Raw genomic sequence first — 27,545 nt, 5'->3', positions numbered from 1 at the left:
GGCAACCCGAAACGACGCCCACCATCGGAGTCAGCTCAAGGCCCCACCTCACAAGGAGGAGCCCTCCACACAGCCAGGGAGACCCCTGATGTCTGCTCGTCCCACCACCCTACTGTCCAACCACGCACCTCGCCCCAGCCCACAGTCAGCTGGGCGATGCTTTAAATGTAATGAGCTGAGGCATGTGAAGGCCAATTACCCCAAGAGCACCAGCTGATTGCAACTCATCACCCCGGGATCCCACCGAGAGCCGTCAGGCCCCGATGCCTCACAAATATCCCCAGAGCGAAGGGAAACAGTGTGGGCAGGAGGAAGATTACTGCGTGGAGAGACACCGGAGCACAGGTGTCAGCTAGCCACCAATCCCTGGTGGACCCCAAATTCATCGACCCAGAGGCCCAAGTGTCAGTGCAACCCTTTAAGGCCAACTCTTTTAACTTGCCTACAGCCAAGTTGCCTGTCCAGTACAAGGTCTGGTCAGGAATATGGACTTTTGCAGTCTATGATGATTATCCCATCCTATGCTACTGGGAGAAGACTTAGCCAACCATGTGAGGCTAACAAAAAGGGTGGGGATGGTCACCTGCAGCCAGGCTAAACAGGCCTCCACACCTAACTCCATTCCTGAGCCTCCTACAAGGACCCAGTCTATGACCCCTGGGGACCCAGCGAGAGGTGTGGAACCAGACCCCAGACCAGAGTCTATGGCAACGGCTGTAGATCCAGGCCCTGGGACCCAGCCAGAACCAGCCCAAGGATCGGAACTGGCAGAGCAGTCGGCACCAGGCCTGTGCTTGCAACTCCACCAGAGGCAGGGGAGCCAGTACCAAAGGGCGCCACAGAGCCTGCACCTGCAGCAGCAGCTAAACCGGCGCAAGCAGCTCAACTGGAGCCTGAAATACAACCTAGTGCACCCCCAGAGAGCGGTTCACATCGACAGAGACACCCCCATCACCTGCATCACTTCCATTGGGACTAAGCCCAAGTCCACAACCCAGCGAGGAACTAATGTCTCCCGCATCCAGGGAGCAGTTCCAGGCAGAGCAGGTGTACTGTAGGAAATCTCCTGTACGATGGCTATACTGAGATATGGAAGTAGACATCTTGTAGGTCTAGGGCCGAAAATCAATCTCCTTGCTCTAGAGCTGGAATAATGGCTGCTAGCGTGACCATCTTGAACGTCTGCGCCTTCCCGTATTTCTTTAGTGCCCACAGAACTAGAATGGGCCTCCAACCTCCCTTCACTTTGGGGATCAGGAAATAACAGGAGTAAAACCCCTTGATCCTGAGTTCCACCGAGACTGGTTCTGTGGCCTCTAGGCATAACAAATGATATATTTCCTGATGAAGTAGGTTCTCGTGAGAAGGGACCCTGAATGGGGACGGGGAAGGAGGGTTGGAATGGGGGGGGGAGGGAGGGGAGAACGACATGAATTGAATGGCGTAACTCTTCCAAATAAACTCCAGGACCCATCTGTCAGAGGTGATATTCTCCCAACTGCTGTGACAAAGGGCCAGGCAATTTCTGAAGGGGCGTGACAGGTGTGTAAACGGCAGCTGATGTTGCAAGGTATAATTGTTCAGGCACTCGACCAGCCCGTCAAAAGTGCTTAAGAAGGCAGGTTGAGAGGTCATGGATTGGGGTGCGAACTGCTTCTGTTTTTGAGCCCTGGTCCTATTACGCTGCAGCTCCTAACAGCGCTGAGATGGTGAATATTGAGGAGGTTGTGACCTGTGCTGTGGCTGAGAGGTATATCTTCTCTTCTGTCTCGCAGTGCAGATTCCTAGGGAGTGTAATGTGCCCCGGGAATCCCTCAGGATGTGGAGAGAAGAATCTGTCTTCTCCGCCAAGAGTTTGGGCCCTTCAAACTGGAAGTCTTCTGCAGCTCTTTGGGCAACCCAGAAAAGTGTTGCCAAGAAGCCCTCCTCAGTACCACTATCATGGAGAGTGGGCAGGCCACTGTATCAGCTACATCCAGTGCTGTCTCTAGCACCAGTCTGGCAATTAACTGACCTCTCTAAGAATGGTCTGAAACTGCTCCTTTTGTGTCCAGTAAATTTTCCAGAAATGCATTGACTTTCCCATAATTAATAAAATTGTATTTGGCCATAACAGTTTGGCAATTCGTGACTCTAAATGGTAATGTTGCCAACAAATATGCCATCCTGCCAAGCCTGATTGTATGGGGTCGACTTGGCATTATGTTGCTTGCTTTGTGCATTAACCACATCCACTAGGATGGAGTTTTGTTGCACCTGGTACTAAGTTTTCTCTGTGCCGCTCTTTTAGAGATGGTACGGTAGTTGTCTGTCTCCTTAGGGGGCAGTAGCATTGCCTCAGAGTCTGACTGCCAGAGCCCCTGGCTTCTCCAGGTGGTGTAGCCGGTGTGGCAGAGAGCAGAGCTCATAGCGAGGCCCCCTTCTGGGTACCATGCTTCAGAGCTGCTGGTGCCCTTGGTACGGAGGTGGCTGCACGAGGGAACCCCTCTGGCTGGCCAACGACTCGGAGCCCATGTTTTTCCAGTGCTGTCGGTACAGAGGTGGCCACACTAGGGAACCCCTCTGGCTGGCCAACTACTTGGAGCCCTTTTTATGAAACTTTACAGGGGGAGTCTGCTGGTTTTTTTCACAACTCTACCCCCTTTGAAGTTAAAGGCTCTGGGGATGATCAGGGGTCAAATAAAACAACTATGACTTATGCTAATGATGCAGATAAGGAAGGGACCACTGCTCACTCCCTTTGAGGCCAAAGGCGGTTGAGAAGGAAGTGTGGGGGGGGGAGGAGGGGAGGGGTGTTTGCTGGTGCAGTGCTAGATAGCCTTGAGGCAGACCACAAGGGAGGGAGAGCACAGGCACGGGCTCAAGGGACACTGCTACCAAAAATCTCCGACTAGAGTCGCAGGGGCGCACATACTCCTACAGTGGAGCACCTGTAGGGCACTACTCGAAGAAGAAATGATTGTCTCTTGCCCTCTCTACAAAATAAATTTTTTCCTGCTTATTTTTCGCCTTAGAAATTTCAGAAATGTCAAGTCTGCTCTTTCTTGGTTTTCCTGGAGATCTCAGAAATGTAGCTTGTGAGCTCTTAACCCTTAAATGAAGGAGCTTGCGTGCGGAATCTAACAGAGTTTTTTTCCCCAAGGGTTTCTCACATGTTTATGTTAAACAGATGTTAACAAAAACAAACAAAACCACAAGAAGAATAATACCACCTTACCCTCCCAGTCTGCTTTCACTTGCCAGGTAAGCACAGTATCATAATCTTATCAGTTCTCCGGTGACCTAACGTGTCTTCCAAGAAAAAAAACATAAGACCTGAATTTCTAGGGAGGAATTTTCAAACATGCTCAACACTGCTGCATGTAACTCTCTTTATAATTCCACTCCAATGTAAACAATCAGAAAAAAATGTTAAGAAAGCAACAAAACATCTGGAAAAACCTTTCAGTCTATCTTGCATATCATAAAAGAATTAAACAGGGCACAAACTCAATCTTTTTTCCTCTGTCGGTCACATTTAATACAGCACAGCACCACGACCAAAAGACTATGGGCATATACCACTCATATACCTCTACCTCGATATAACGCTGTCCTCGGGAGCCAAAAAATCTTACTGTATTATAGGTGAAACCGTGTTATATCGAACTTGCTTTGATCCACTGGAGTGCACAGCCCCACCCGCCCGGAGCACTGCTTTACCGCGTTATATCGGGTCACGTTATATCGAGGTAGAGGTGTACATGTTTTCTATTGCATTTTCAGGTCTAGAAAAAGAAAAAAAAAAAAAAAAAAAAAAAGAAAGAAAAAGGTCCAATAAACCATCTCTCTACTGATACTTTGGAAGTGTTTTGAGCTAAATTCTTCATTTGAAAAATAAATTTCCAAGTTTGGAACCAGCTGCCCTTTCTGACTACCTCAGCAGGCTGACTGCAATACAATGTATAGAGCAATGTCAGTCTGCAGACAGACAGACATACATTAACCAGGCAGCTACCAGAGTAGGAGTTAACATAAAGGAAGTAAGTAATTTCACAAGGATTGAGATTTTGCAAACTGTTAACACAGGGGACTATGGATAGCAGCAAGTACAGATTTCACTATATTTTATAGGATAAATGTAATATGTTGAATATTTTGAAAATCTGTGCAACAATACTATAAAATGAAATCATTTAATTAACCCTGTGCTCCAGAGGGTCTTCCTTGCTTGATATCACATCACCCACACAGTATATATGCTGGGATGGCAAACTGAACCAGGAATTGGCAATACAAGCACAGCTGGATATTGTGGGAATGTCCTCATGGCCTGCGCATGGGGGAAATCTCATAGATATTGATACAACTGAGAGAACTGTCAAAGCAATTTGCAGGTCTCATTTAAGCAACAATGAAAGATGATACTGTATGCCTCTTACCTTTCAACATCATGCTTTAGAGATTCTGATCTCAGTTAGACTGGGGCAACCGAGATCATAACAATCATTGTCTCAATGTTACACTCTGCTCCCTCTCCGTGTTTGTTGTATCTACCTATTGTCTCATCATATACTTAGACTGTAAGCGCTTCAGGGCAGGGACCATCTCCTCCTATGTTTGTACAGCGCCTGGCACAATAGTGCCCTGATTGATGTCTGGGGTCTTTAGCTGCTCTCACAACACAAATAAATAAATAAATGAATGAAAACAACAGTGTAATCTGGAGGGACTCTACTGATAACAGAAATACTCCTGATTTGTTCTACGCAGTTGAAACTAGAATTAATTGCTATATTGCTTTCTTTCTTTCAACCAGCCTGCACAGATGACAATCTGTCTCAGTCAAGATAACAGTGAGTTACTGTTTAAACCATTGTAAACTTAACATAAGGTTCTTATTTCAATTATGCAATGCTAGAAACAAGATGGAAAATTTGCTTGGCAAATGAATAACCATGTTGAAGCAGGGAGGAATATTCCTTACAAATAATGTATCACATAACCCCCCAGGAACATACTGTAGATACAGGATTTGTTTGCAGTGGTTAGATTGTGCCCCAGCTCCACATGAGGAGAAAGAGAGAAATGGAGCCACAAGTGGATCAGGAAGCCTGCTGTTCCATTCTTGCAAAGGAAGAAATCCAATTTCAACAGCACTCTGAGCACTGTGCATTTTCTTTAAACAATACCACTCTGTCTATTTGTACCCATGATGAGTGCATTTAAGGCTGACTCCGTTTCCTTACTTCCTTTCAAATGTTCCTGCATGGAAGCTAACATGGTAGCAGAGCACTTGGTTAGTAAGGGTAGGTCTACACTTACCCGGTAGTTCGGCAGCGAGCGATTGAACTTCTGGGTTCGACTTATTGCGTCTTGTCTGGACGCGATAAGTCGAACCCGGAAGTGCTCGCCGTCGACTGTGGTACTCCAGCTAGACGAGAGGAGTACCATGGAGTCGACGGGGGAGCCTGCCTGCCACGTGTGGACCGAGGTAAGTTCAAACTAAGGTACTTCGAACTTCAGCTACGTTATTCGCGTAGCTGAAGTTGCGTACCTTAGTTCGAATTAGGGGGTTAGTGTAGACCTGGCCTAAGAAGCAGCTCTATGAAGGTCAACTGGATACAAGCTGGTGACTCAGAAAAGCACTGAAATACATGTAATGTCCTCCCCCCCCCCCCTTTTTTTTTTTTTAAAGTACTATGGTATTGTACAGTAATGACCCAGAGTACTTCCCCATACAGTAGGGACACTGTAGTGCTTTGGGCCGTAGAATAACCTATGTAGATTTGTATGGGATGGTGTAAGAAATGGGGAAACAAGACAGTAGTTCAACATCTCCATCATGACCTTGTTATTTTAACACTTTCTAAATCCATTCATAAAATAACAGGATTTATCAAATGTAATGTAGAAGTGCTGATAAATACAAATATTGATACCTTGAACATTATATAAATCCTACTTTACTTAAAAAAAATCCAGATCATGTCTTTCCCTTTCTTTCTTTTTAATGTTCTTTAAAAAAGTGTATGTATGTATGTATATAGATATATATAGATATATTTATTTTTATCATAATGTCAAAATTTATACGAGTTGCATCTCTTCTGTTATGCTTTCTGCAGACAAGGTCTGAAATGATGTTAGCAAGAAATAAAACAATGGCTTCCTCTTAAAAACCTGGTAATACAGGAAATTCAAAGGAGTTTGTTTTCTTTTTTCAGATTTCAACACTGATTTTTAAAAAAAAATTATAATAATCCTTCATAAACCAGGGTCCACAGATAGTATAGGGCAGCCTTTACAAGCAAATCTACACAATCTGACATGCTTTTATGAGGCAGTTAGTACTTGTATCAAAATTCAACAGTGTTTCTACAGAATCATCCGACTTCCTGCGATGCAGAGATAGGTTAATTTCAGTTCCAAGAATTCAGTTTTTTTTGTTTTTTTTTTTTACAAATGGTCTCATCAAATCCCCAAGATTCATTTCACAAACCTGCTGTTGAATTGCTGATGCTGCTAACCACACAGTTGATTAAGATGTGCACACAATCTGGTGACATCACAAGGAAGATCAAAAAATAGGAAAAATTCCCTCCCTCCAATCTTTAAATAGTCTTTTTATCTCTCTATCTGTATGTATATATATGTGCATGATTCTTTTTGCCTAGTGCGATCATATAATGAACAAATTTTGTGCTGGTTAAGGGTCTTCTTCCATCAATGGAATTTCTAGGGAAAAAAAAAAAAAAAAGAATTATTGGCTTTAGCCTATAGACTATTTGGGTCAAGGGGACCTGTCATTTATTTCCCTGCAGAGTGCCATCTCACACCTACCAGTTGGTGATATACAAATAGTGTATGATGAAAAGTTGTACTTGTGAGCAAAACATTCCCAGTCTAGTTCCTCCTCAAGACCCGCTTCTGTTGTGATGCCTGGAATTAGTCAACTAAAACCTCCATTCACTTCAAAATAAACAAGGAAAAACTCTCCAAGGAGTGGCTTTGTTGCCACTGTGTGACTTTGAGGTGAATATTCCTCCCTGTTCCATTCCTGGAGAACCAACCCCCCTTGCCACCTGGCTAGGGCTTAGCCTGGTCGGATAGGGGAGATGAGACCCTAAAACCACTGAAGAATTTGTTTGGAAGAAAGCATAAAGAATAACATGTATGCTGCAAATAATTCCTGCTTAATTCCTGCTCTGAAGCACAAGCACATGGATTATATTTATTGACCATTACCTTTGCCACACATCCCATGTAACATATCCAAGAAAAACTTACCATCTGCAATATCGATACTTGGGCTTGTGGATGCAGCCTCCCCAGTGGTGCTATTGATCACCTCAGTTCTATCTGAAATAGGATGCACGCCCATTTGGCACACAGAGGATGAATATAAACTTTGGAGAAGTTCGGAGGAGCCTGATATGCTATCACAGCTCTCAAATTCAGCAGGTAATGTGTCTGTGTCTCCTGGGCCGGGATAAGCTGGAGGGTTCTGATCATCTGTCTGCAAAACATGCCCCTGGCCTGCAGGAGATGAGTATCCCGGTGCCAAGGCATTCAAACCACTGCTCACAGCTTCATCATAGGAAGGCAGCATGACAGGAACACCATCCACTACCACGAAGTCGGGGTTGCTGGTGGAACTCTCCTGGGCACCTCTACATCAAACAAAGACAGATTATCATGGAGTCTTTGAACATTTCAATAACACTTCAAGATGTAACATTTTCTAATCACATGAAATGGAGCTATACAAGGTCGTTAACATTCACGGGGATATCCACTTCACAGATCTGCAAAAATCAGCTCAGACTGATAGGTGTGTGCAATTTGTTATGATGAGATAAACAAAGCCAATAACTGAGGCATCGTTTAGAGAAGGAAAGGAAAACAGGTCTGAGGCAGAGATAAGGAGCATTCTCTGTTGTCCCATGCACAGTAAATATCAGGGATATAGAATCATATAGAATCGGGGTGAAACACTAAATGTGTGAATCCTTGAAGAGATCAGCACTGGAGCTAAAGGGGTAGGGTACTTGCAGCACATGCAAAACTATACTGGGCTGATAACTGCTGGATGATGCAAGCTTTGGGGTTGAGATTTTGAGCTCGCTTCACCCTCAGTTTGGAAGGATGCATGTTCTCTCCCCTCCCCCCTCCCCCACTACTAAAAGGATATTTTCAAGCAAACCACTTTTTTCAGGCTATAACATTTTTTATCTGTTAATCTCAAAAATGTCAATTAGATTACAATGGAGTCCCACCAGGATCCCATGTGTTTTTAGGATATGGGAACATCTGGAAGAGGAAGACAGAAACATATTTCAGCAAGTCAGAGGAACACAGGCCAGGACACCTGTCACTGGAGCTGCCTCTTAAATCTAGAGGCCTTTTCACTTGTGTATATCTAATGTAAGTGAACTAGTCCATCACCTACACTGGCACAGGGACAGACTAGTTGACCTAATATATCATTCCCATCGCTCATTCCTACAAATGATGTAAAGAAGAAACACACACAGAGAAAGAGACAGACAGACGTCTAGCAGTTTAAGCACAGGCCTGAGCCCAGAAATAGGACTGAACTAAGCTATGACACCAACTCACTTATGTAGCCCTGTCTAGTCACAAACCTTTGTTTTCCCATTTGTAAATTCATAGATTCAAGGACTGGAAGGGACCTCGAGAGGTCATCGAGTCCAGTCCCCTGCCCGCATGGCAGAACCAAATACTGTCTAGACCATCCCTGATAGACATTGCTCTAACCTACTCAAATATCTCCAGAGATGGAGATTCCACAACCTCCCTAGGCAATTTATTCCAGTGTTTAACCACCCTGACAGTTAGGAACTTTTTCCTAATGTCCAATCTAGACCTCCCTTGCTGCAGTTTAAGCTCATTGCTTCTTGTTCTATCCTTAGAGGCTAAGGTGAACAAGTTTTCTCCCTCCTCCTTATGACACCCTTTTAGATACCTGAAAACTGCTATCATGTCACCTCTCAGTCTTCTCTTTTCCAAACTAAACAAACCCAATTCTTTCAGCCTTCCTTCATAGGTCATGTTCTCAAGGCCTTTAATCATTTTTGTTGCTCTTCTCTGGACCCTTTCCAATTTCTCCACATCTTTCTTGAAATGCGGTGCCCAGAACTGGACACAATACTCCAGCTGAGGCCTAACCAGAGCAGAGTAGAGCGGTAGAATGACTTCTCGTGTCTTGCTCACAACACACCTGTTAATACATCCCAGAATCATGTTTGCTTTTTTTGCAACAGCATCACACTGTTGACTCATATTTAGCTTGTGGTCCACTATAACCCCTAGATCCCTTTCTGCCGTACTCCTTCCTAGACAGTCTCTTCCCATTCTGTATGTGTGAAACTGATTTTTCCTTCCTAAGTGGAGCACTTTGCATTTGTCTTTGTTAAACTTCATCCTGTTTAACTCAGACCATTTCTCCAATTTGTCCAGATCATTTTAAATTATGACCCTGTCCTCCAAAGCAGTTGCAATCCCTCCCAGTTTGGTATCATCCGCAAACTTAATAAGCGTACTTTCTATGCCAATATCTAAGTTGTTAATGAAGATATTGAACAGAGCCGGTCCCAAAACAGACACCTGCGGAACCCCACTCGTTATGCCTTTCCAGCAGGATTGGGAACCATTAATAACAACTCTCTGTGTACGGTTATCCAGCCAGTTATGCACCCACCTTATAGTAGCCCCATCTAAATTGTATTTGTCTAGTTTATCGATAAGAATATCATGCGAGACCCTATCAAATGCCTTACTAAAGTCTAGGTATACCACATCCACAGCTTCACCTTATCCACGAGGCTCGTTATCCTATCAAAGAAAGCTATCAGATTGGTTTGACATGATTTGTTCTTCACAAATCCATGCTGGCTGTTCCCTATCACCTTACCACCTTCCAAGTGTTTGCAGATGATTTCCTTAATTACTTGCTCCATTATCTTCCCTGGCACAGAAGTTAAACTAACTGGTCTGTAGTTTCCTGGGATGTTTTTATTTCCCTTTTTATAGATGGGCACTATATTTGCCCTTTTCCAGTCTTCTGGAATCTCTCCCGTCTCCCATGATTTTCCAAAGATAATAGCTAGAGGCTCAGATACCTCCTCTATTAGTTCCTTGAGTATTCTAGGATGCTTTTCATCAGGCCCTGGTGACTTGCAGGCATCTAACTTTTCTAAGTGATTTTTAACTTGTTCTTTTTTTATTTTATCTGCTAAACCTACCCCCTTCCCATTAGCATTCACTATGTTAGGCATTCCTTCAGACTTCTCGGTGAAGACCGAAACAAATAAGTCATTAAGCATCTCTGCCATTTCCAAGTTTCCTGTTATTGTTTCTCCCTCTTCACTAAGCAGTGGGCCTACCCTGTCTTTGGTCTTCCTCTTGCTTCTAATGTATTGATAAAAAGTCTTCTTGTTTCCCTTTATTCCTGTAGCTAGTTTGAGCTCATTTTGTGCCTTTGCCTTTCTAATCTTGCCCCTGCATTCCTGTGTTGTTTGCCTATATTCATCCTTTGTAATCTGTCCTAGTTTCCATTTTTTATATGGCTCCTTTTTATTTTTTAGATCATGCAAGATCTCGTGGTTAAGCCAAGGTGGTCTTTTGCCACATTTTCTATCTTTGCTAACCAGCAGAATAGCTTGCTTTTGGGCCCTTAATAGTGTCCCTTTGAAAAACTGCCAACTCTCCTCAGTTGTTTCCCCCCCCCCAGTCTTGATTCCCATGGGACCGGGTAATAGGAAAAGGAAGGGTAATAATAGTATTTATCTCCCTGTCTTGCAGGGAATAGCATGAGCATTACTAGCAGGTAGTTGATGTCTGCACAGAAGTGAGTGAGAGAGAGTGAGTTAATGAACATCCTGGAGGGGTTTCAATGGAGGCCTCACTGAAGTTTTAAAAACATATTTCCATTGGAAAAAAAATATTGTTTTTGAAGTTTACACTACTAAACCCAATATATTTAAAAGAACCTATTCCCCAACCCCCAAAATTTACATATTAAAATATGTGGCTTCTACCTGTAAGTATATCCAATCAAAGACAGAACTCTCAGTATCAGTTTAGCGATTATTATAATCACTCCCAATGTGAATCTGGCAAACTTTGCCTCTTCTCTTTGCCCTAGAAAAGGCCAGAAGTACTATGGAATTCCAGGGGTCCCAACTCCATGGATTGCCTAGATATCTCCCCATTCCCTCTGTTATTTATTGTTCAATGCAAGAAAAGAAGATATTTGCAATGTCATTTTATTTCCTCTCCAAAGGGCATTCAGTGAAATAACTAAATTAAAGGCCTCCATCTCCAGTACCAACCTTGGAAGGAAATGCGTCTTAAATTTGGTCTGGAACATCCTGGCTAGAATAACCAACAGAAGTACCAGTAGAACGCTGGTAGCAGTAAATGCCACTATTTTCCATGTAGTCAGGAGGGTTTCCTGTGTATTTGGCCAGGTTTGCTCTGTAGCAAAAGGACAATAAAATAGTTTCATTAGATTATTATTGTTGTTTCATATTTATATTGCAGTAATGCTCAGAGACCCCAATCAGGATCAGGGCCCTATGTTTTGTATAAATACATAGACAAAACCTCTACCCTTAAGGCATATTGTCATAAATTACTAGATCTTTCAGCGTCTTCCATGCTATTTTTATTAATGTGTTTGTAATCTGGATTTATTTACCTCAAAATAAAGAAGATCTAGCAGACCTTTAATATGCACCTTTTAGCATTTGTGGAGCTAGGTGCTGAAAATTCAAGATCATAAAAGCAGAAAATAACTACATCAAAATGAACATGTAAAATTTAAAACATGACAAAAATGTAGTTCGACAGGCAATGTCAACCTGTGATTATACTGTTAAAATAAAGGGTACACTCCCTCAGAAGTTGTGAACGTAGTGCTATTTTTACCTGTTTTGACACAGTATACTTGAGCTGAGGGAAACCATTCTCCTTTTTGGCAGGTGATGTATTTGTAGTCATTGGTAAGAGTGTAACCAGGATCACAATAGAATTCAACCACAGTTCCATGGTTATAACGCTCACAAGGCCGCGGATGGCAAATATAATCTCCATGAATCACCATTGGAGGTAGTGGACAAACTTGGGCAAAAAGAAAAAAAAAGAGTCAACAACAACAGCAACCATTTCATACAGAATATCTTCAGTGTATGGATTTGACATGACACTGTACACAGGACCAAATACTGCCTCCCTGTATAACTGAGCCCCAAACCATATTAATGCTACTGGAAGCCTGAATTCTGACCATGAATGACCATTGCCACACATCTCTGGTGCAGTGTGGGGGAAGGAATGCCCACAGCTAGGTCAGAAAACCACATGGCAGAAATGTGCAGGCCATACCTCAAAACCTCCTCCCCAGAACTCAGTGGCACTTATGAAGATGTGGCCTTTCTGTGGACCTTTGTTTTTTTGGGGGGAGGGGGGACGAAGGGGGGGGAAGGGGTGGTAAAAGTGAAAGGGGGCAAATCATAATTACGGCAGAAAACTACCACTCTATAATCCCCCTCTACCCTGAGGTTTTGTGGCAAGCACCTTTACTAGGCAGCTGGAATTCTGTCCTAAGGTCCTGTTAATACATAAATCATTAACACTATTAAATACACTTCTACCCCGATATAACGCTGTCCTCGGGAACCAAAAAAAAGCTTACCACGTTAAAGGTGAAACCGCATTATATCGAACTTGTTTTAATCCGCTGGAGTGTGCAGCCCAACCCCCTGGAGCACTTCTTTACTGCATTAGATTCGAATTCGTGTTATATCGGGTCACGTTATATCGGAGTAGAGGTGTAGTTAAAACAATAATTCCATTCTTAAACAGCTTATGCTACGAAACCAGTTGTTGTAAAGTATACTGTAATAGATACAATACAGGTAATATTGCTAAAGCAATTAAAGCCCCTAAAATATATTATTTTAAAGACGGTGTCAGAGTCTGATAACTTTACTCAAATCAGATAGCACCTCACTTTGTGAGCAGCCCCTTTGATTTTAATGGGCCTGCTCGGGAAGTAAGGAATTAAATGCAACAGTGATAGATTCTGGCCCTGTATTAATAAAGCATACTACAAAGGGCTATGCAAAGAAAAAAGAATTGCAATATAAACATGCTTTTAAAAAAAAGACAGTGTAAGAAAAATAAATCACTTTGTTGGGTGGACAAATTAAATGAAGGAACATTTTTAGAAAATAGCAGTAGCTGAAGTATTTCAATGCATTGCTTTTTTGTATAGCAGAGGAAGCCTCTTTACCAAAAATAAGAAATAAGATTAGTTGACCACTGGTTTGGTTACTGTTTCTCAAAGCTGCTGTCATGATTAATAAAATTACTACAATATTGAACTGAGCGTTCTGAGAGCCTAAAGTGTCTGAATTAGCTAGAAGGGTCAGTTTATTTCCCTTCAGAGGAGTAACAAATAACCAACAGAATCAGTGCCCCATGAACAAGCTGCTGCGTTAATTTCATGCATCTGCTATGCAGTAAAGACCTACTCCATAGGATTTAAATAATGAAAATGCCATTTCTCTAAAACAGAATCTCCACTGAAATCACAATTCAGTTGCTTCTCTCTGTGAATCTTGTTACATGAATAATGGATTTAAACGCTTAAACAAAAAAAAAAAAAAAAAAGAAAACCCACAACGAGACATTAAATGAAACTTCAAGAGCGGCTGATTATAAATGTGCAGCACTATCTATTCCCCATACCCTGAAGACAAGCTTTGTTTGCATTTTCGCTAGCAAGGCTTAATAATAATGTGAAACCCAGAACAAGTAATTCACACCAAAGGCAATACTTTGCATACTTTCCAAAGTGGACTAAACCCAGGGGAAGCAGGAATGTTTATTAGGAAGTCCAGAAAAGGTCTGAAGAGCTCTCTTTTCTTCTGCCTAAAACAATTCTTCTAACTATGGCTCAAAGGAGGGACACCAAGATGACAAGGGACAATGCCTATTATCTAAATCATGGACAACCTCACTACACCAATCTATGAAAGCACAATCCCAGCCCACTACCATCAGACATAGTATGTTTTATTACATACATTTATTGCCATCTTCCTATGGTCCCCTGCTATCTAAACTTCTTTGCAGCTGGGTTCAAAGCAAGCTGTAACAGGGCTGCCAGAGATGTGTCAATATACAGTACTGCTCCAGCCATGTGCAAAATAAAAAGCTTCTCATCACAGAGATCAACTGCTTCGAGAAGCAAATTTCTAATCTAAAGCAATGACACCTGCTGCCTCTCCTGGCGCTCAGAATCCCCAGTCCATTAATGACATTAGGGGCCGCATCAATCTTCTGAATGCACAACACTGGCCTTCTAGCATTCTGTGTTGGCCCAGTAACCAAGCATTTTTCAACAGTACGATTAAAAAGTGTCCATTGCTGGCTCAACTCAGCTACGATACTGTCACAGCCTGCTTATATTGGGAGACGTATTTTATTAAACCCTGAAAACAGGAGCATTAATCTTAGTGTGTTCCTAATGATAAAATTGAAGCTGGTGCCACATCCATTGTAAATGCCCTCCACGTTTCAAGGGAAACTCATATTGCTGCTGCCCGAGAGCTTTTGTAAACAATCCGTTTTTTATCTTTGTAGAAAATTTGTCTTGGGTAATAAATAAAACGAAATGAACTTGTTTTAAAACACTCTTGGCCTGCCAATGGCTCTTTTTATTAAAATACTTATTATGGGCAACAGATGGGAAAAGAATGGAGCAGGTTGAAAATGAGCAAGTTAAACTTAATTCAGGCAGTACTCTATTCTTATTTCAGTTACCCAAGAGAATAAGGGCTTTTCCCTCACTTCAGGCATGTCTCACTAATGAATTTTATGCTAATCCAGTCTAAAGAATCTTCAATGCACTTCAAAATTTGCATAGAACACAGGCCTATGGTTATATTCAAGTCTGCAAATTGAGATATTGATACTTGTAATCCAGGGGTAATTAATTATTTTTGTCTAGGTCCAAATTTCTTGGTCAAGGTATAGTCAAGGACCAGACTCCAGAGAAAATAATACAAAAACAACAATGATAATAATTACAAGTGAATAAAAAGATGTTGTGGTCCATTCAAAAGCATCTGATGGTCTGGATTTGGCCCACGGTCCGCCTATTGACTACCCTTGGTGTCATCAATAACCTTCAGATTTATAGAGTCTTTATCAAAGCAAGCAAGCTACATTACAAACAACCCCTTTCAATCCATTAATTATGGAGTATGGAGCAGCCTGTTATATTCCCAGTTCTCTTCACAAGCCACCTTGTGTAAAAAAATAACTAAAGGCCTGATCCAAGTCAATGGAAAGTCTCCCAGGGACTTCAAATATGCAGGCACTAAAACAGCACTATTTTTAAGGGTCTGACCATGGAGGCTGTTGAACACACTTGTCTCCCAGTGAATAGAGGGTTCTGAATGCAGCAGGAGGCACTAGCCACTTCACAGGATTGGGCCCTACATTTCTGACACCTTAATTATAATTAAAACATGATGGAACTCTGCAGCTATTCAAATTCTGTTTCTTGTAGGCTCTCATGTGTGTTAGAAACTAGTATATCACACCAGTGTCCTACAGATTAAACAGACCCCATCAGATCAAATTTGACCCCAAATTTAGGTTACCAAACAGAAGACAAATAGCAATGTTTCCATGAAACTAAAATGAAAAATTCCATTGCATGTTAAAAAAACCACCCTCCAAAGAAAAGAAAAAAAAACGTTCCCATTGTGTTTGTAATCCACAGACTGAAGCCTTGGGCTAGTGTAGGAGAGATCCAACAAAATGAAATTGGCAACAAACTGATTAAAACAAACAGAAGTGAAGCTGACAAGCCTTTTTCATGGTCCAAGTTCAGAGAAATGTGAAAAGTAAATAAAGAACATAGAGAGATAAGCAATTCCACTTCAAAAATTCTTTCAGCTTTAGTAATCTATGCCATTATTTGTAACCAGGGCCGGCTCTGGCTTTTTTGCCGCCCCAAGGAAAAACAAACAAACAAAAAAAAAACCTGCTACAGTGGCATGTATGATTCATGTCTTATCTTCTGCTGATTTTGAAGTGTGTGATACTGGGTAGCCAAGATCAAATGAGCCTTGTTCCATATTTTTGTTTCCTGAGAATTCAGGTGTTATGGGCAATGGCCACAGATTGTAGTAGGCTCATTATCAGGCTGGGTGTTTTGCAGCTGCACATTCCAGATGAAAAGCTAAATGGTTAACCAGAAATAAACTACCCTTTCCTCCTGACAACAGAAACAAAAAACATGTCTGTCTAACATAACAAATCCCTCCTGGGATACTCAACACTACGGATGGTCAATGAAACTAGGGGAGCTCAGTTTGATGTGATGAGCTTGTACAATTTTTTTTTAATGACAGCAGGAGCTAAGGGCTCTAGTCTGAGATATACTGAGTGCCCCCAACTCCCATTGATTTCAATGAGGGTGTGCAGCAACTCATAGGAAGTGCTTATAATCTTGAGACCAGAGGCGCTGACTTTCTGGTTTCCCTGGGGGTGCTCGACCTCCACCCCAGGCCCTGCCCCCACTCCACTCCTTCCCCCAAGGCCCCACCCCTGCCCTGCCTCTTCCCCCCCACTTCCTACCCCCATCCCACCCTCGTTCCGCCCGTTCCTTCCCCTTCAGTGCCTCCTGCCCACCGCTGAACATCATCGGTGGGCAAGAGGCACTGGGGTGGGGGCGGAGCTGATCTGTGGGGCTATTGGCGGGCAGGAGGTGCTATAACCAAATTCATTTTCTGAAGCGCTCTGTAAAATACCCAGGGCTAGATTTTGTTCTGTGTCTCCTGAGAGAGTGCAGAAGGCACAGGGAGAGGCGGCAAAGGTAGTTGCTCTGCCTTATGGCAGCCTCCAGTCTGCTCTGCTGTTCAGAATCCTCACAGCATTCTGCACACACACACACCCCACCCATCTCAGGGCCTTCTGGGGAGCAGCTGCAGCGTGGGCCACTTACAGCTTAGATGCTACAGAAGTTGATGGTATTTGCTCAGAACAGCTTCCTACTCATTGTGGACAAGTGCATTTGCCCACAGGATGTTAGCCTATTCCTACATTTTTGGCATTACTAACTTCAGGAGAGATTCTGGGCATTCACATAACTCCAAGTAACCTTAATGGGGAAGCAAGAGAGATGTAGTGTTACATTTTTTGAAGTTACAAACTGGAAGCTGACGTGTTAAAATTAACAGTACACAACAATTTAGTTCCTTAAACTGCAGAGGTCATAGTTTTGTGGGCATGATCACACAGTTATTTTTCATCCTGGCTGGTATGCTTAGTCTTTGGGCTACTGCTAAACGGCAGAAAAATTATTCAAGCTTTGCCTTGACTTTCACACTCAAGGCTGACAAAAAGAGCAAGATAATCTGTTGATCCAGGGCATTTCAAAGCCCATCTTCTGCCTTTGAATCAGAATCTGAATCAAATAATATGTTTTTCCTCTAGTTAGCAGACTGCCTCCTGTGTCAGACTACCAGCTGCTTTTCTGTCTGTGCTAGATTACCTTCAGAACATCCCTATGCATGGCCTGATTTTTAATGTTTCATACGGGGACGTAGGTGCTTTTAACAAAAATAACATTTGTTCAAAATGTGCTGTGCATCCCTGCTTGTTATTTTTTAAAGGATGAAAAAGAATTAAGATCAGTCTTTATAATGAGGCCAGTGCAAGTAAAATCTGCAGTGGGCAAAGTGCAGGGAAAGCACTTTTTCACATTTTGCTTAGATAATAATGGAGATCTGAAATGTCCTGGCATGCCTGCGAAGTGCATACCATCTGTGCACAGATCAGGAGAGAGAAGAACCTCTCCTGTCCCTCTTGCTTGTCATGCTCATACACACAGTGCACACCAACAAGCTGGATACTTGAAATCCAGCCATCTGCATTTCTCCCCTTCCACGAGCAGCCTTAGTCTCCCCCTGTGTACCAGAAAGACAACCGGACTTCATGTTAACTAAATTGACGTTAGACGCCAGTCTACTACGGTACTGTCAGCAAAACTCCTTCCCTCTCTGTAATTAACGTGAAGCAGATGGCAACAGAAAAACAAGGTGATTTTCACATTTGTTCCACAGTGACCAGATAATCACTATTTATTTTATCGCAAAGAAGGCACACAGGAAACCTCAGTCTCCTAAACATATGTTCCATTACCTTTCCCAAGGTTTATCATCCTGTCATAGGCTTTGGAAACCAAGGAGGAAGAGCATTACTTACCTTCCAGATTGGTCCACATTACCGGAGTGCAGTGAAAGTCATTAGTTCCCCATTCACAGGAAATGAGAGCTGTCTTTTCAATACATACTTCCTCTAACCTACCATCCTGAAAGAGGGACTCTGACCTCTCTGAGAGGAGCATTCGGGAGGTAATGTGCTAACCTTTACCATCTTCTTCATCCTGGCCCACTAATTTTCACTCTAATGATACTCCCCAGCAGACAAGAAGCAGGTGGCCCCTTCAAAGATTAGTGTTAGCAATACCATGGCTGGCCACTAGATGGGAGAATAGAGCCAGGAGATCTAGTCATTTTTCACCAGAATACTCAGATCCATTATTGCCAGTGTGAAGTTTTGCCCCATCCACCCACCCTACATATCAGATTTAGGGGTGGATTGGACCTAGTGAGCATAGAGTGCATCTGCTCCAGAGAGGCATTCACTCCATAGAGGGCAGGTGGTGCTGCCATTGCTGCTCTCCCCTTGGGGTTCTGCCCGGAAAGGGCGGCTTTAAATTCTGGCTGGGGGGCGGGGGCAGTGCCAACAGAGTCTGCCCAGGAGTGGTGCTGAAGGAGCCTCTCCCCCCCGGGTGGCCTGACCCAACTATTCTGGAATGGCCCCACCCCCTTTTGATTGGCTCCAGGATGCCGGTAGAGAAAAGTGTCTCTTAAATACTGACTCAAAGGCAAACCCCACATCACAATGTAAACATCTGCACAATTTGAAAAATAAGGTTTTAAAGTTAACCTTTAAAAGAAACAAAAAATGATGTTTGTGCCCATTTCTGCTTCTTTATGAAAACTGCCACTAAAAAACATTTAACTAACAACAGTGTCACCCCCACTCAGTCAAACGCCCCGTTAAGGGATCATTCTTTCACAAACTCGCACAACCTAGTACCTAGTCTATCTGACAGACTCGGCTACTCCACAAATAACTACCATGTACCTCCAACATGTGCCCTATACACACACCGACCGTATTACTCACGCTTGCACTACAACATGAAGCCTTAACTCCAACCTCATATTCCCCTATTATAAACATATATCACTATAGAAATTACTGCAGTGCCTATATCTTCATATTTAATTGAAGTGTCATAGGTGTCAGAATCTTTCACAAAGAGCCTTTTTTCTTCTAAGAATTTGTCAGGGGTATGTGGTAACAAGAACACACAAAAAGATAAGTGCTTTAAACAAAAAAACCAAAACAGACAGTTACTTCAATTTTAGTCTTTAGTCTCATATCATCATCCAACCAGTTCTCCAGTTGTCCATAAAGACTTCTGGAGAAAAATCAGTAGCCAAGAATTGATATGTCTAATGCGAAAACAAGCAAGAAAAAATATCTTATTTTAGGGCTGGAAAGGGGAGGAACAGAAATTCTTTATGCATTATAAATAAGCAAAAAAGGGCACTTTTTCTATTTTATTTGCATGACTTAAGTTATAGGATCATGAACATAAATTAAATTAAAAACATCTTTCATTCTCACCTGCAAAATAAAAATATCTCAAATTATATACAAGTCCCTTCTCAACCCACAGCGTAGTCTGACACTGGTAGGAGAGAAGATTTATTCTCAGACTCAGCTGGTCTGCAACTTGTTGAGAGCTGCAGAATAGAGGGAACCGCAGATCCAATTGCTTAAAAAACAAGTATTATAAAACCACAATGATCTAGAACAGCTTCATAAACCAAAATTTACTTTTAATCAGTTTCTCATGAAACAGGAGTAGAACAGGAAGCTTTATTAGAGTAAGTTCCTCTTAACCATGACAATAAATTAACTATTTCCTATTTGCAAATGAAAAACACTGCCAGGGTCACGAAAAGAGTCTCTACGAAGAGTAGGCATTCCAGATACAAAGTGGGGCTGACAGTGTCCTCATTTGCATTCCAATACCCAGAATGCATTTCCAGTGTACACCCAGCTGTGTAGTAGCTATAACGGGACAAACTGGAAAGTTCTTGTGCATGTGGAATTCGTGCTTTGACACTGAAGAGGTGCTTTCAAGGAATTTTTTAGATTGTCCCACACTCCCCGCAGCAAAGCAACACTGAATCAAACTAATCTCGAACAACAAATAAATCACCACAATCAGTAAAGACTATAGCATAAAGACTTGTAACAGATACGACTTAAAGTGACAGAGGTATGAGGTGATCACATCGATCATGGGAAGCTGTTAAAAGGCACCAAGAAGAATCTTGTAGAGGGTATGATGGGGTCTCCACCCCACACAAGGCCTGAGCAGGTTAAAAAGGGCCAATTAGGCTGCATCTGGAGAAGAGCCAGAGACTGATGAAGCCCACCTAGGGGTGGAGCTGGGCAAGGCTCATAAAGAAAGAGGATGTCAAGGAGAGGCTCTGCAGTCACTACCCACAGAGGAGGGGATGTGGCAGAAGACAAGGAGACAGTCTAGGGGGAGAATAACCCTGGAATCCTCCCTTGGACTATAGACTGTGGCAAGAATCTGAAAGGGGGTGAAATAGCCACAAGGAGTAGAGGAAGCTCCACTGGTAACCCAGAGGGCCAGAGCTAGAGAAGAAAAGTAGGAAAGAGCCCAGGGAAACAGCAACAAGTCAGAGCAGGAGCAGATGGTGGTTGGTGGGCAGAGAGTCTGTGGGCTGGAATGCGGAATAGTGGGCGGGTCTCGGTTCCCCTATCAGCCACTGGGGAAGTGGCACAGTCTGACCAGCAGATCAGAAGACTGCCTGAGACCGTTTGTCCAGAAGGGTACACCGTAAGGGGCAATCTATAGTCACCTAGCCCCAGAGCGAGAGCACCCCAAATCCAGAGAGAGAGAGAGACACACACACACACACACACACACACTACAGGTGGGCAACTGAAGGTCAGGGCGTCAGACTGGCTGAGAGCTAATCCCCTATGAGCCACAAGAAGGCACCACAGCAGTGAGTAGTAAATCCCGTCACAGAAGGTTGAACATGTAAGAATAATATGCAATTGGATAGCACCTTTTATCCTAAGATCTCTCTAGCTCCTACAAACACCAGTCAATTAAGCCTCACAACATTGTGTGTATATTTTACAATTGAAGAAAAGAAACACAGAAGCGTTAAGCAACTGGTTGAAGGTTACACAGCAAGTCAGTGGTAGTCCACAGTAGAATCCTGGTCTCCTGACACCCAGCTGTTTGCTCTAGGCACTGGACCAAAAATGTCTTAATTCTGTGTAATCTCCAAGAACATCTGTCTGAGTACAAATTGTAAGAGTCAGAGAAAAACTAGCTACGTTAACACAGCACAGCAAGCTGAGTGTTCACATGGTGAGCAGCATTTTTACCTTGCAGGAATTGTGAAATGAGTTGAATAATTAAGTTTTTAATGAAAACCTGCTTTTCTGGTTTGCCTCCAACAAATTTGTTGCTGAAAATTGGTATCAGTGCGACATCAGCAGTATGAGCCTAAGTGAAAGATTAGAAAACCGTTTCCCATTCTGTTTTTATAATAGTTTCACACTGAAATAACTTTCTCCTCCTTTAACAATCACTTCCCTTCCCTGTGACTGGAGGTACAAATAATGGGTTCAGTTCTGCAAGTCCCCACTCAAGCAAAACTCCCACTGAACTTTCAGACTGGCCTCTATAGCTGTTGTTAGTAATGCAACCATTTGCAACAGAGCAACTGGAGAAATGCTGATCTTAATTAAACACTGTAGTTTCAAATACATTTCACAGTTTATACATGGCAAGGCACAATTCTCCTGATCTTTTGCACAGAGGTGATAACCTAAACAAGTGCAGCTTTCATTTAAACTACAAATTATTGTCATGATCTTGCTGAGATGCCAGGGAGTTGATAACACAACACTTTGCAAGATGGAGCCCATTTTTTTTTTTTTTTTAAAGAGACATGAGCGGAATCATGTTTGAATACATCTATGTGCTGTGCTAGGAGCGCATGGCTGTTTGGAGCACTGGGGTTGCAATTACAACAAGTACTGTATTAGTCAGTCACAGCATTACCTACCTTCTGCGCATTTTTTTCCCTTCTGTAAACATGTACCCCAATAAACTCAGTACCTCACTGAACGATGATGCATTGTCTCTTTAAAACCTCCAAGGCCAGACATTCAATACCTGGCCTCGCTGTTCAGGCTCAAAATTTGTGGGTGCAAGTTCAATTTGATGTTCATAATTATTTGCATATGCAGTTGATGTTATTTAGGCATTCCACTACCTGCATTGTAGCTACAATCAGGTACTATACTTTGGTGTCCAAACAACATCAATTGCATCCACAATCATAGGCAGGAGTCTAGATTTGAGCCCTGTTCCAAATCAGGCCTTTAATTTACTACTGATGTCAAAAAGGACTTTCCAGGAAGCTTCATCTTTCTGGGCCAGTGCTTTCTGCCATGTGTGATGGATGTGGCGCTGAAATAATTTATGAATGCTGAATATTGACCTATGCAGACTGTTTGTGGTTTTAAATCCTTTTTCCTCTAAATGCTTTGTTCCTAGCTAGTGAAATAAACAGTGCTTTAGTTTTAAGAAAGCTGCCTGGTCACTATATACATCAACGGTCAGAGAGATCCTAAGGGAAGAACCACAGGTGCTGAACCCAGCCAGATCTGCTGAGTAAGCATGACTCAGGCACAGGGTACTGTAGTCCAGAATCTGGTCAAAGAGTGGAGGACTGCAGGATTCTGCCTCAGGAGAGGTACATGCACAAGGCCTGAGGGTGTGCACTCAGAGAGACCAGGAAGCAAACAGAGGTGCAGCTTAGAGCCTTGCAACCTTACAGAACTCAACTACCAGTGTTGGGTCTGAAAACAACCTTTGGCTTGGGTCAGGTAGGCTCTGATCACCTCGGCTTGCCTGCAGGGTTGGGGTGGCAGAGGTTACGTGCCTTGCTTCTGCTGGCTGCTGCTGCCTTCCTGCGCTGTGAAGCATGGTGTCGATACATTGCCAGTCACTCCGCAACATGTGCAGTGCAGCAAGGCAGGAGTAGGGCACACAGCCACTGCTGTGCCAACTCCACAGGCAGGAGGGGGTCAGAGACAGACTGCGGGCATGGGGCCTGGGAAGCCCCACCAGGCTGAGCCCCTAGGATGAGGTGGTGGTTCTGACACAAGTTTGGGTCAGTTCTGAAAACGACCTTGGGTCATCTGTGCTTGATTTGGGCTTTAAAATTAGATCAGAGCAGATTCTAATGCAGTAATCCCTACATCACATCACATCACCATACAAAGCCAGGGTGGTTTTGAGTACTAGTGATACAATTCTGATTCCAACCCTTTGTTTGCTCTTCTATTAATTGAATGTGAACCTTTGACTCCTGCCTAAAAAGTGAACAAACTGATTTAGCATGTAATATATATAGTTTAGATTCTATAATGAGAGGCCAGATCTTCAGCTGGTGCTAATCAGCATAATTCCAATGACTTGCAGTCAATGGGGCTGCACTGATTTCTTCTAGCTGAGAAGCAGGCCCAGTGATGGCAGTAAGTGGACTGAAAAATCAATAAATATGACCTTGATGCACAAAGTAATATTTCTCTCTCCAGTGACACAGCGTAGTGCTCTTGTTCTGTTAGAGGTGCACTGTCAGATAACATTTAAGTTCAATATAAAAGACAGCCCTGAGGGAGAAACCTGATCTGCTTTCCCTGGTCTAATCCCTCACACATTTGCAACACCATGGATAAAATGTATCATGCATCTGGGGGCAAATGTGAAACATGAGGGCAGGAAATTATGGTTTCATGAAAGTTCTGATGTCTGGCTGATTTGGGAAAGGCTAAGGAGTTTCTGCAAAGAACAGAGGTGATACAGCAGGTGTAAAATGGTGATTTGTTTCAGCTTGATCCATAGGGCTGCCATAGTAAAAGACCAAAAAAGGAACAGACTACAAGTTGTCTTTTGCCTTTCTTGCAATGCTATGAACAATGCAGGGTGCATCAACTCCAAGACAATGAAGATGAAAGAACATTTCTACAATGCAAAGAAGGTGCAGTCATTCAAAATTAATATTGTTTCACAGATTATCATTTCCCCCAAATTATGATCGTAGATTCAGTTAATTTAAAAATAAGAAGCACCATTTAGATTTTTCAACTAGCCAGGCCAGCTTCATAGATAAATGAAGTAGGGATCAGGTCACCATTGGTGTGAATGAAAGACTTGTTAGGTGGTTGAGAATCAGGTTGAGGTCACAAGACAGGGTGGTGTGTCTAATGTGGGAGAAGAGATTATCCAGACCCTTAATAATTCTGGACGATACCAGGAGAACAAAAATGGAGAATCCCTCTACTGGGGGATGAAAGGCTGATATGGCAGCCAGGTGTACCTTGACTCAACTGATGGACATCCTGGATGTCTTCAGATCCAGCAGGTAATCTAGGAACCAATTCCAGCTAGAGGTGCAATGGACAAATGGACTGCACCACTGGACAATTTTTTTTTTTTAATTTCTGCAGGGAAGAAGAACAGGTTGATGTTTTTCTGCTGTTTAATAACTCCTGCTGCACATCCATAGAGCAGGAAACCTCTATTCCCGAGAACCATCCAGGAGTCACACCCTGAGGTGTAGAACCACCAGGCTGGGGTGAAGCATGCAACCCACATCCTGAGACAGGAGAAGAGGAATGGTCGGGAGCTTGATTGACGGTTGGATATTTTGTTGAAGTAGGTAAGGATAATAAGCTTGTCTCGGCCAGGTAGGTACTCTGAGGATAACTCTGGCCTCGTCCTGCCTGATCTTGTTCAATACCCTTAGAATTAGGGGCATTAAGGGAAAGGCATAGAATAGACCAGGCCTGCACAACTTGTAAAGCGGTGAGGGCCATATTACTCCAAAGAAAACAGCTGAGGGCCGAAACCCCGTGGCCCCGCAGAAACACGCCCCCCCAGCACCGCCCAGCCCCGCGGAAACAAACCCTCCTTCCCCAGCACCATCCCGCCGAAACAGCTAAGGTTTGGGGAGGAGGGGGTGTGATACTTTATTAAGAATTTTTCAATTAAATCAAACAATTTTTTAAAATATTTTATTTTGTTTTATTAATCATGGAAAAATGAAAAATATCTGTTCCGTTGAAAGAAAACATTTGTACTTTTCATAATTACCTTGCAAATTTAATGAGAAATATTACATCTCTTTTCGGCAACAAGCTTGCTGCATTCGGAGGATCATATTTGAAGTGGATATTTTCATAATGTCTTCCAAATGGTCGTCAGTCAGAAAAGAATGTTGCTTGTTTTTATTCATGTTCATGATGGAAAATATTTGTTCACATATGTAAGTGCGTCCAAAAATGCTGAATGTTTTCAGTGCAACTTCATTGTCCAGACTTTTGTAGAAGTCCCGCAAGCTGCTTTCTCTGTGCTTATTTCGGTAAACTGCTGAACACTGAAGTTCAATAACCTCCAACTGCAAATCTAGTGGCACTTCCTCTGGATCCACAGAAAAGGGATCTTCAATCAGCTTCAACTGGATGTCTTCTTCTTTAGACAACGTAAGTCTTCTGTCAAATTCTTCAATCAAAAGAATGATGTGCTTTGCGTATTTTTCTCCTAACTCGGCGTGTTTGTGCTGAGGGATAAGCTGTGCACAAGTGGGAAAGTGACACATTTCACCTTTTGACAGCAGACTTCTGAAAAGTTTCAATTTCATTTTGAAAGCTTTCACTGCTGCACACATTTGAAATATAAGTTGATTTTTTCCCTGAAGTTGAATGTTGAGATCATTCAGGTGTGCTGTAATATCACAAAAGAAAAAGAGATCTTGATTCCAGGACTCATTTTCAAGCTCTGGGAATTTTATTGGCCCATTTTCTAGGAATTTTGCTTCCTCCTCTTTCAAAGCAACGAAACGCTGGAGCACTCTTCCTCGACTCAACCACCTCACTTCTGTATTGTAGATTAAGTCATTGCACTCGGTGTCTACCCCTTCAAGAAAGGCTCGAAATGTCCTATGTTTTAGTCCTCTAGAACGGATGTAGTTTACAATGGAAACTACCACTGACAGTACATGCTCGAATTTTAAGACTTTGCTACACAAAACCTGCTGACGTATAATGCAGTGATGTTTGGTTATTTCTCTCCTGATAAATTCTTCAAGAAGAGTAACTGTTCCAACATTTTTTTGGCACATAGCTGGAGCACCAGCAGTACAAATAGCCACCAAGTTTGTGAAATCTAATCCCAACTTATCATTCAGGCACTTTATCACTTCACTGGAGATTTCTTTTCCGGTTGTGCGATCCGTTGTGGAGCACATGCCAGCAAGTTCTTCAGTAATTTCAAAGTTTTTATCAATACCTCTAATAAAAATAAGAAGTTGGGCGGTGTTTTTTAAATCGGTGCTTTCGTCCATAGCTAGGGAGCAAAAGCAGAATTCACTGACTCTCTGCTTTAACTGATCACTTAGATTGGTAGAAATGTCAGCTATTCTTCTCCGCACAGTCATGCATGATAGACTGATATTCTCAAATATTCCCCTCTTTTCTGGGCATAACTCAGATACAGCAATCAACATACACTTTTTTAATAACTCGCCTTCTGTGAAGCATTTCCCAGCAGCAGCAATTTCCTTAGAAATTTTAAAGCTTACTTTAGGCCAGGTCCCCACTAACGCCCCACTTCGGACTAAGGTACGCAAATTCAGCTACGTTAATAACGTAGCTGAATTCGAAGTACCTTAGTCCGAACTTACCGCGGGTCCAGACGCGGCAGGGAGGATCCCCCGTCGATGCCGCGTACTCCTCTCGCCGAGCTGGAGTACTGGCGTCGACGGCGAGCACTTCCGGGATCGATCCGGGATCGATTTATCACGTCTAAACCAGCTATTCGCGTCTAAACCAGACGCAATAAATAGATCCCAGAACATCGATTGCCTACCGCCGGAACCTCCGGTAAGTGTAGACGTACCCTTTGTAACTGTATCGTTCTCAGTGCTCACTTTCTTGAAAAATTTGCTGTTCTCTATTAAGGTTTTTCGCTAAACTGGCTGCTTTAATTATTTTTTCATTTGGGCTCAATTTGGCGAGATTGGGATGCTTAGTTTCGAAGGTTGCATTCTTTCGGAACGGCTAACGTTTCGCGACACACGAGGCACAGTATTTTGTCTTTGGAAATAGTACATAAGTATTTATTTGTCCATTCAGTGTTGAACTCTGTGCTCTGATTCTATTTTTCTATTTTTCTTTTCACTCATGGTATCCATTATGAAGCTCAAGATTTTGTTGAATAAATTCACATACAAGGGAAACACTCACAGTCACAC

General features: G+C 42.7%; 1 protein-coding gene across 2 annotated transcripts in view; it reads right to left on the bottom strand.

Annotated features, from left to right (window-relative positions):
* Nucleotides 1–27,545, bottom strand: part of SUSD4 (sushi domain containing 4) — a 114,228-nt gene that overhangs the window by 6,495 nt on the left and 80,188 nt on the right. The window contains exons 6-9 of one of the 2 annotated variants that reach the window (XM_054023607.1): nucleotides 11,935–12,126; nucleotides 11,337–11,481; nucleotides 7,270–7,652; nucleotides 3,218–3,291 (exon numbers count right to left, since the gene is read on the bottom strand). In XM_054023607.1, the coding sequence (XP_053879582.1) occupies nucleotides 3,233–3,291; nucleotides 7,270–7,652; nucleotides 11,337–11,481; nucleotides 11,935–12,126 (779 nt within the window). In that variant the 3' untranslated portion in view covers nucleotides 3,218–3,232. The other variant, XM_054023608.1, reaches the window with a different exon arrangement.

Source organism: Malaclemys terrapin, chromosome 3, assembly GCF_027887155.1.
Source record: "Malaclemys terrapin pileata isolate rMalTer1 chromosome 3, rMalTer1.hap1, whole genome shotgun sequence".
Lineage (NCBI taxonomy): Eukaryota > Metazoa > Chordata > Testudines > Emydidae > Malaclemys > Malaclemys terrapin.
This window is presented reverse-complemented; position numbering and strand designations above follow the sequence as displayed.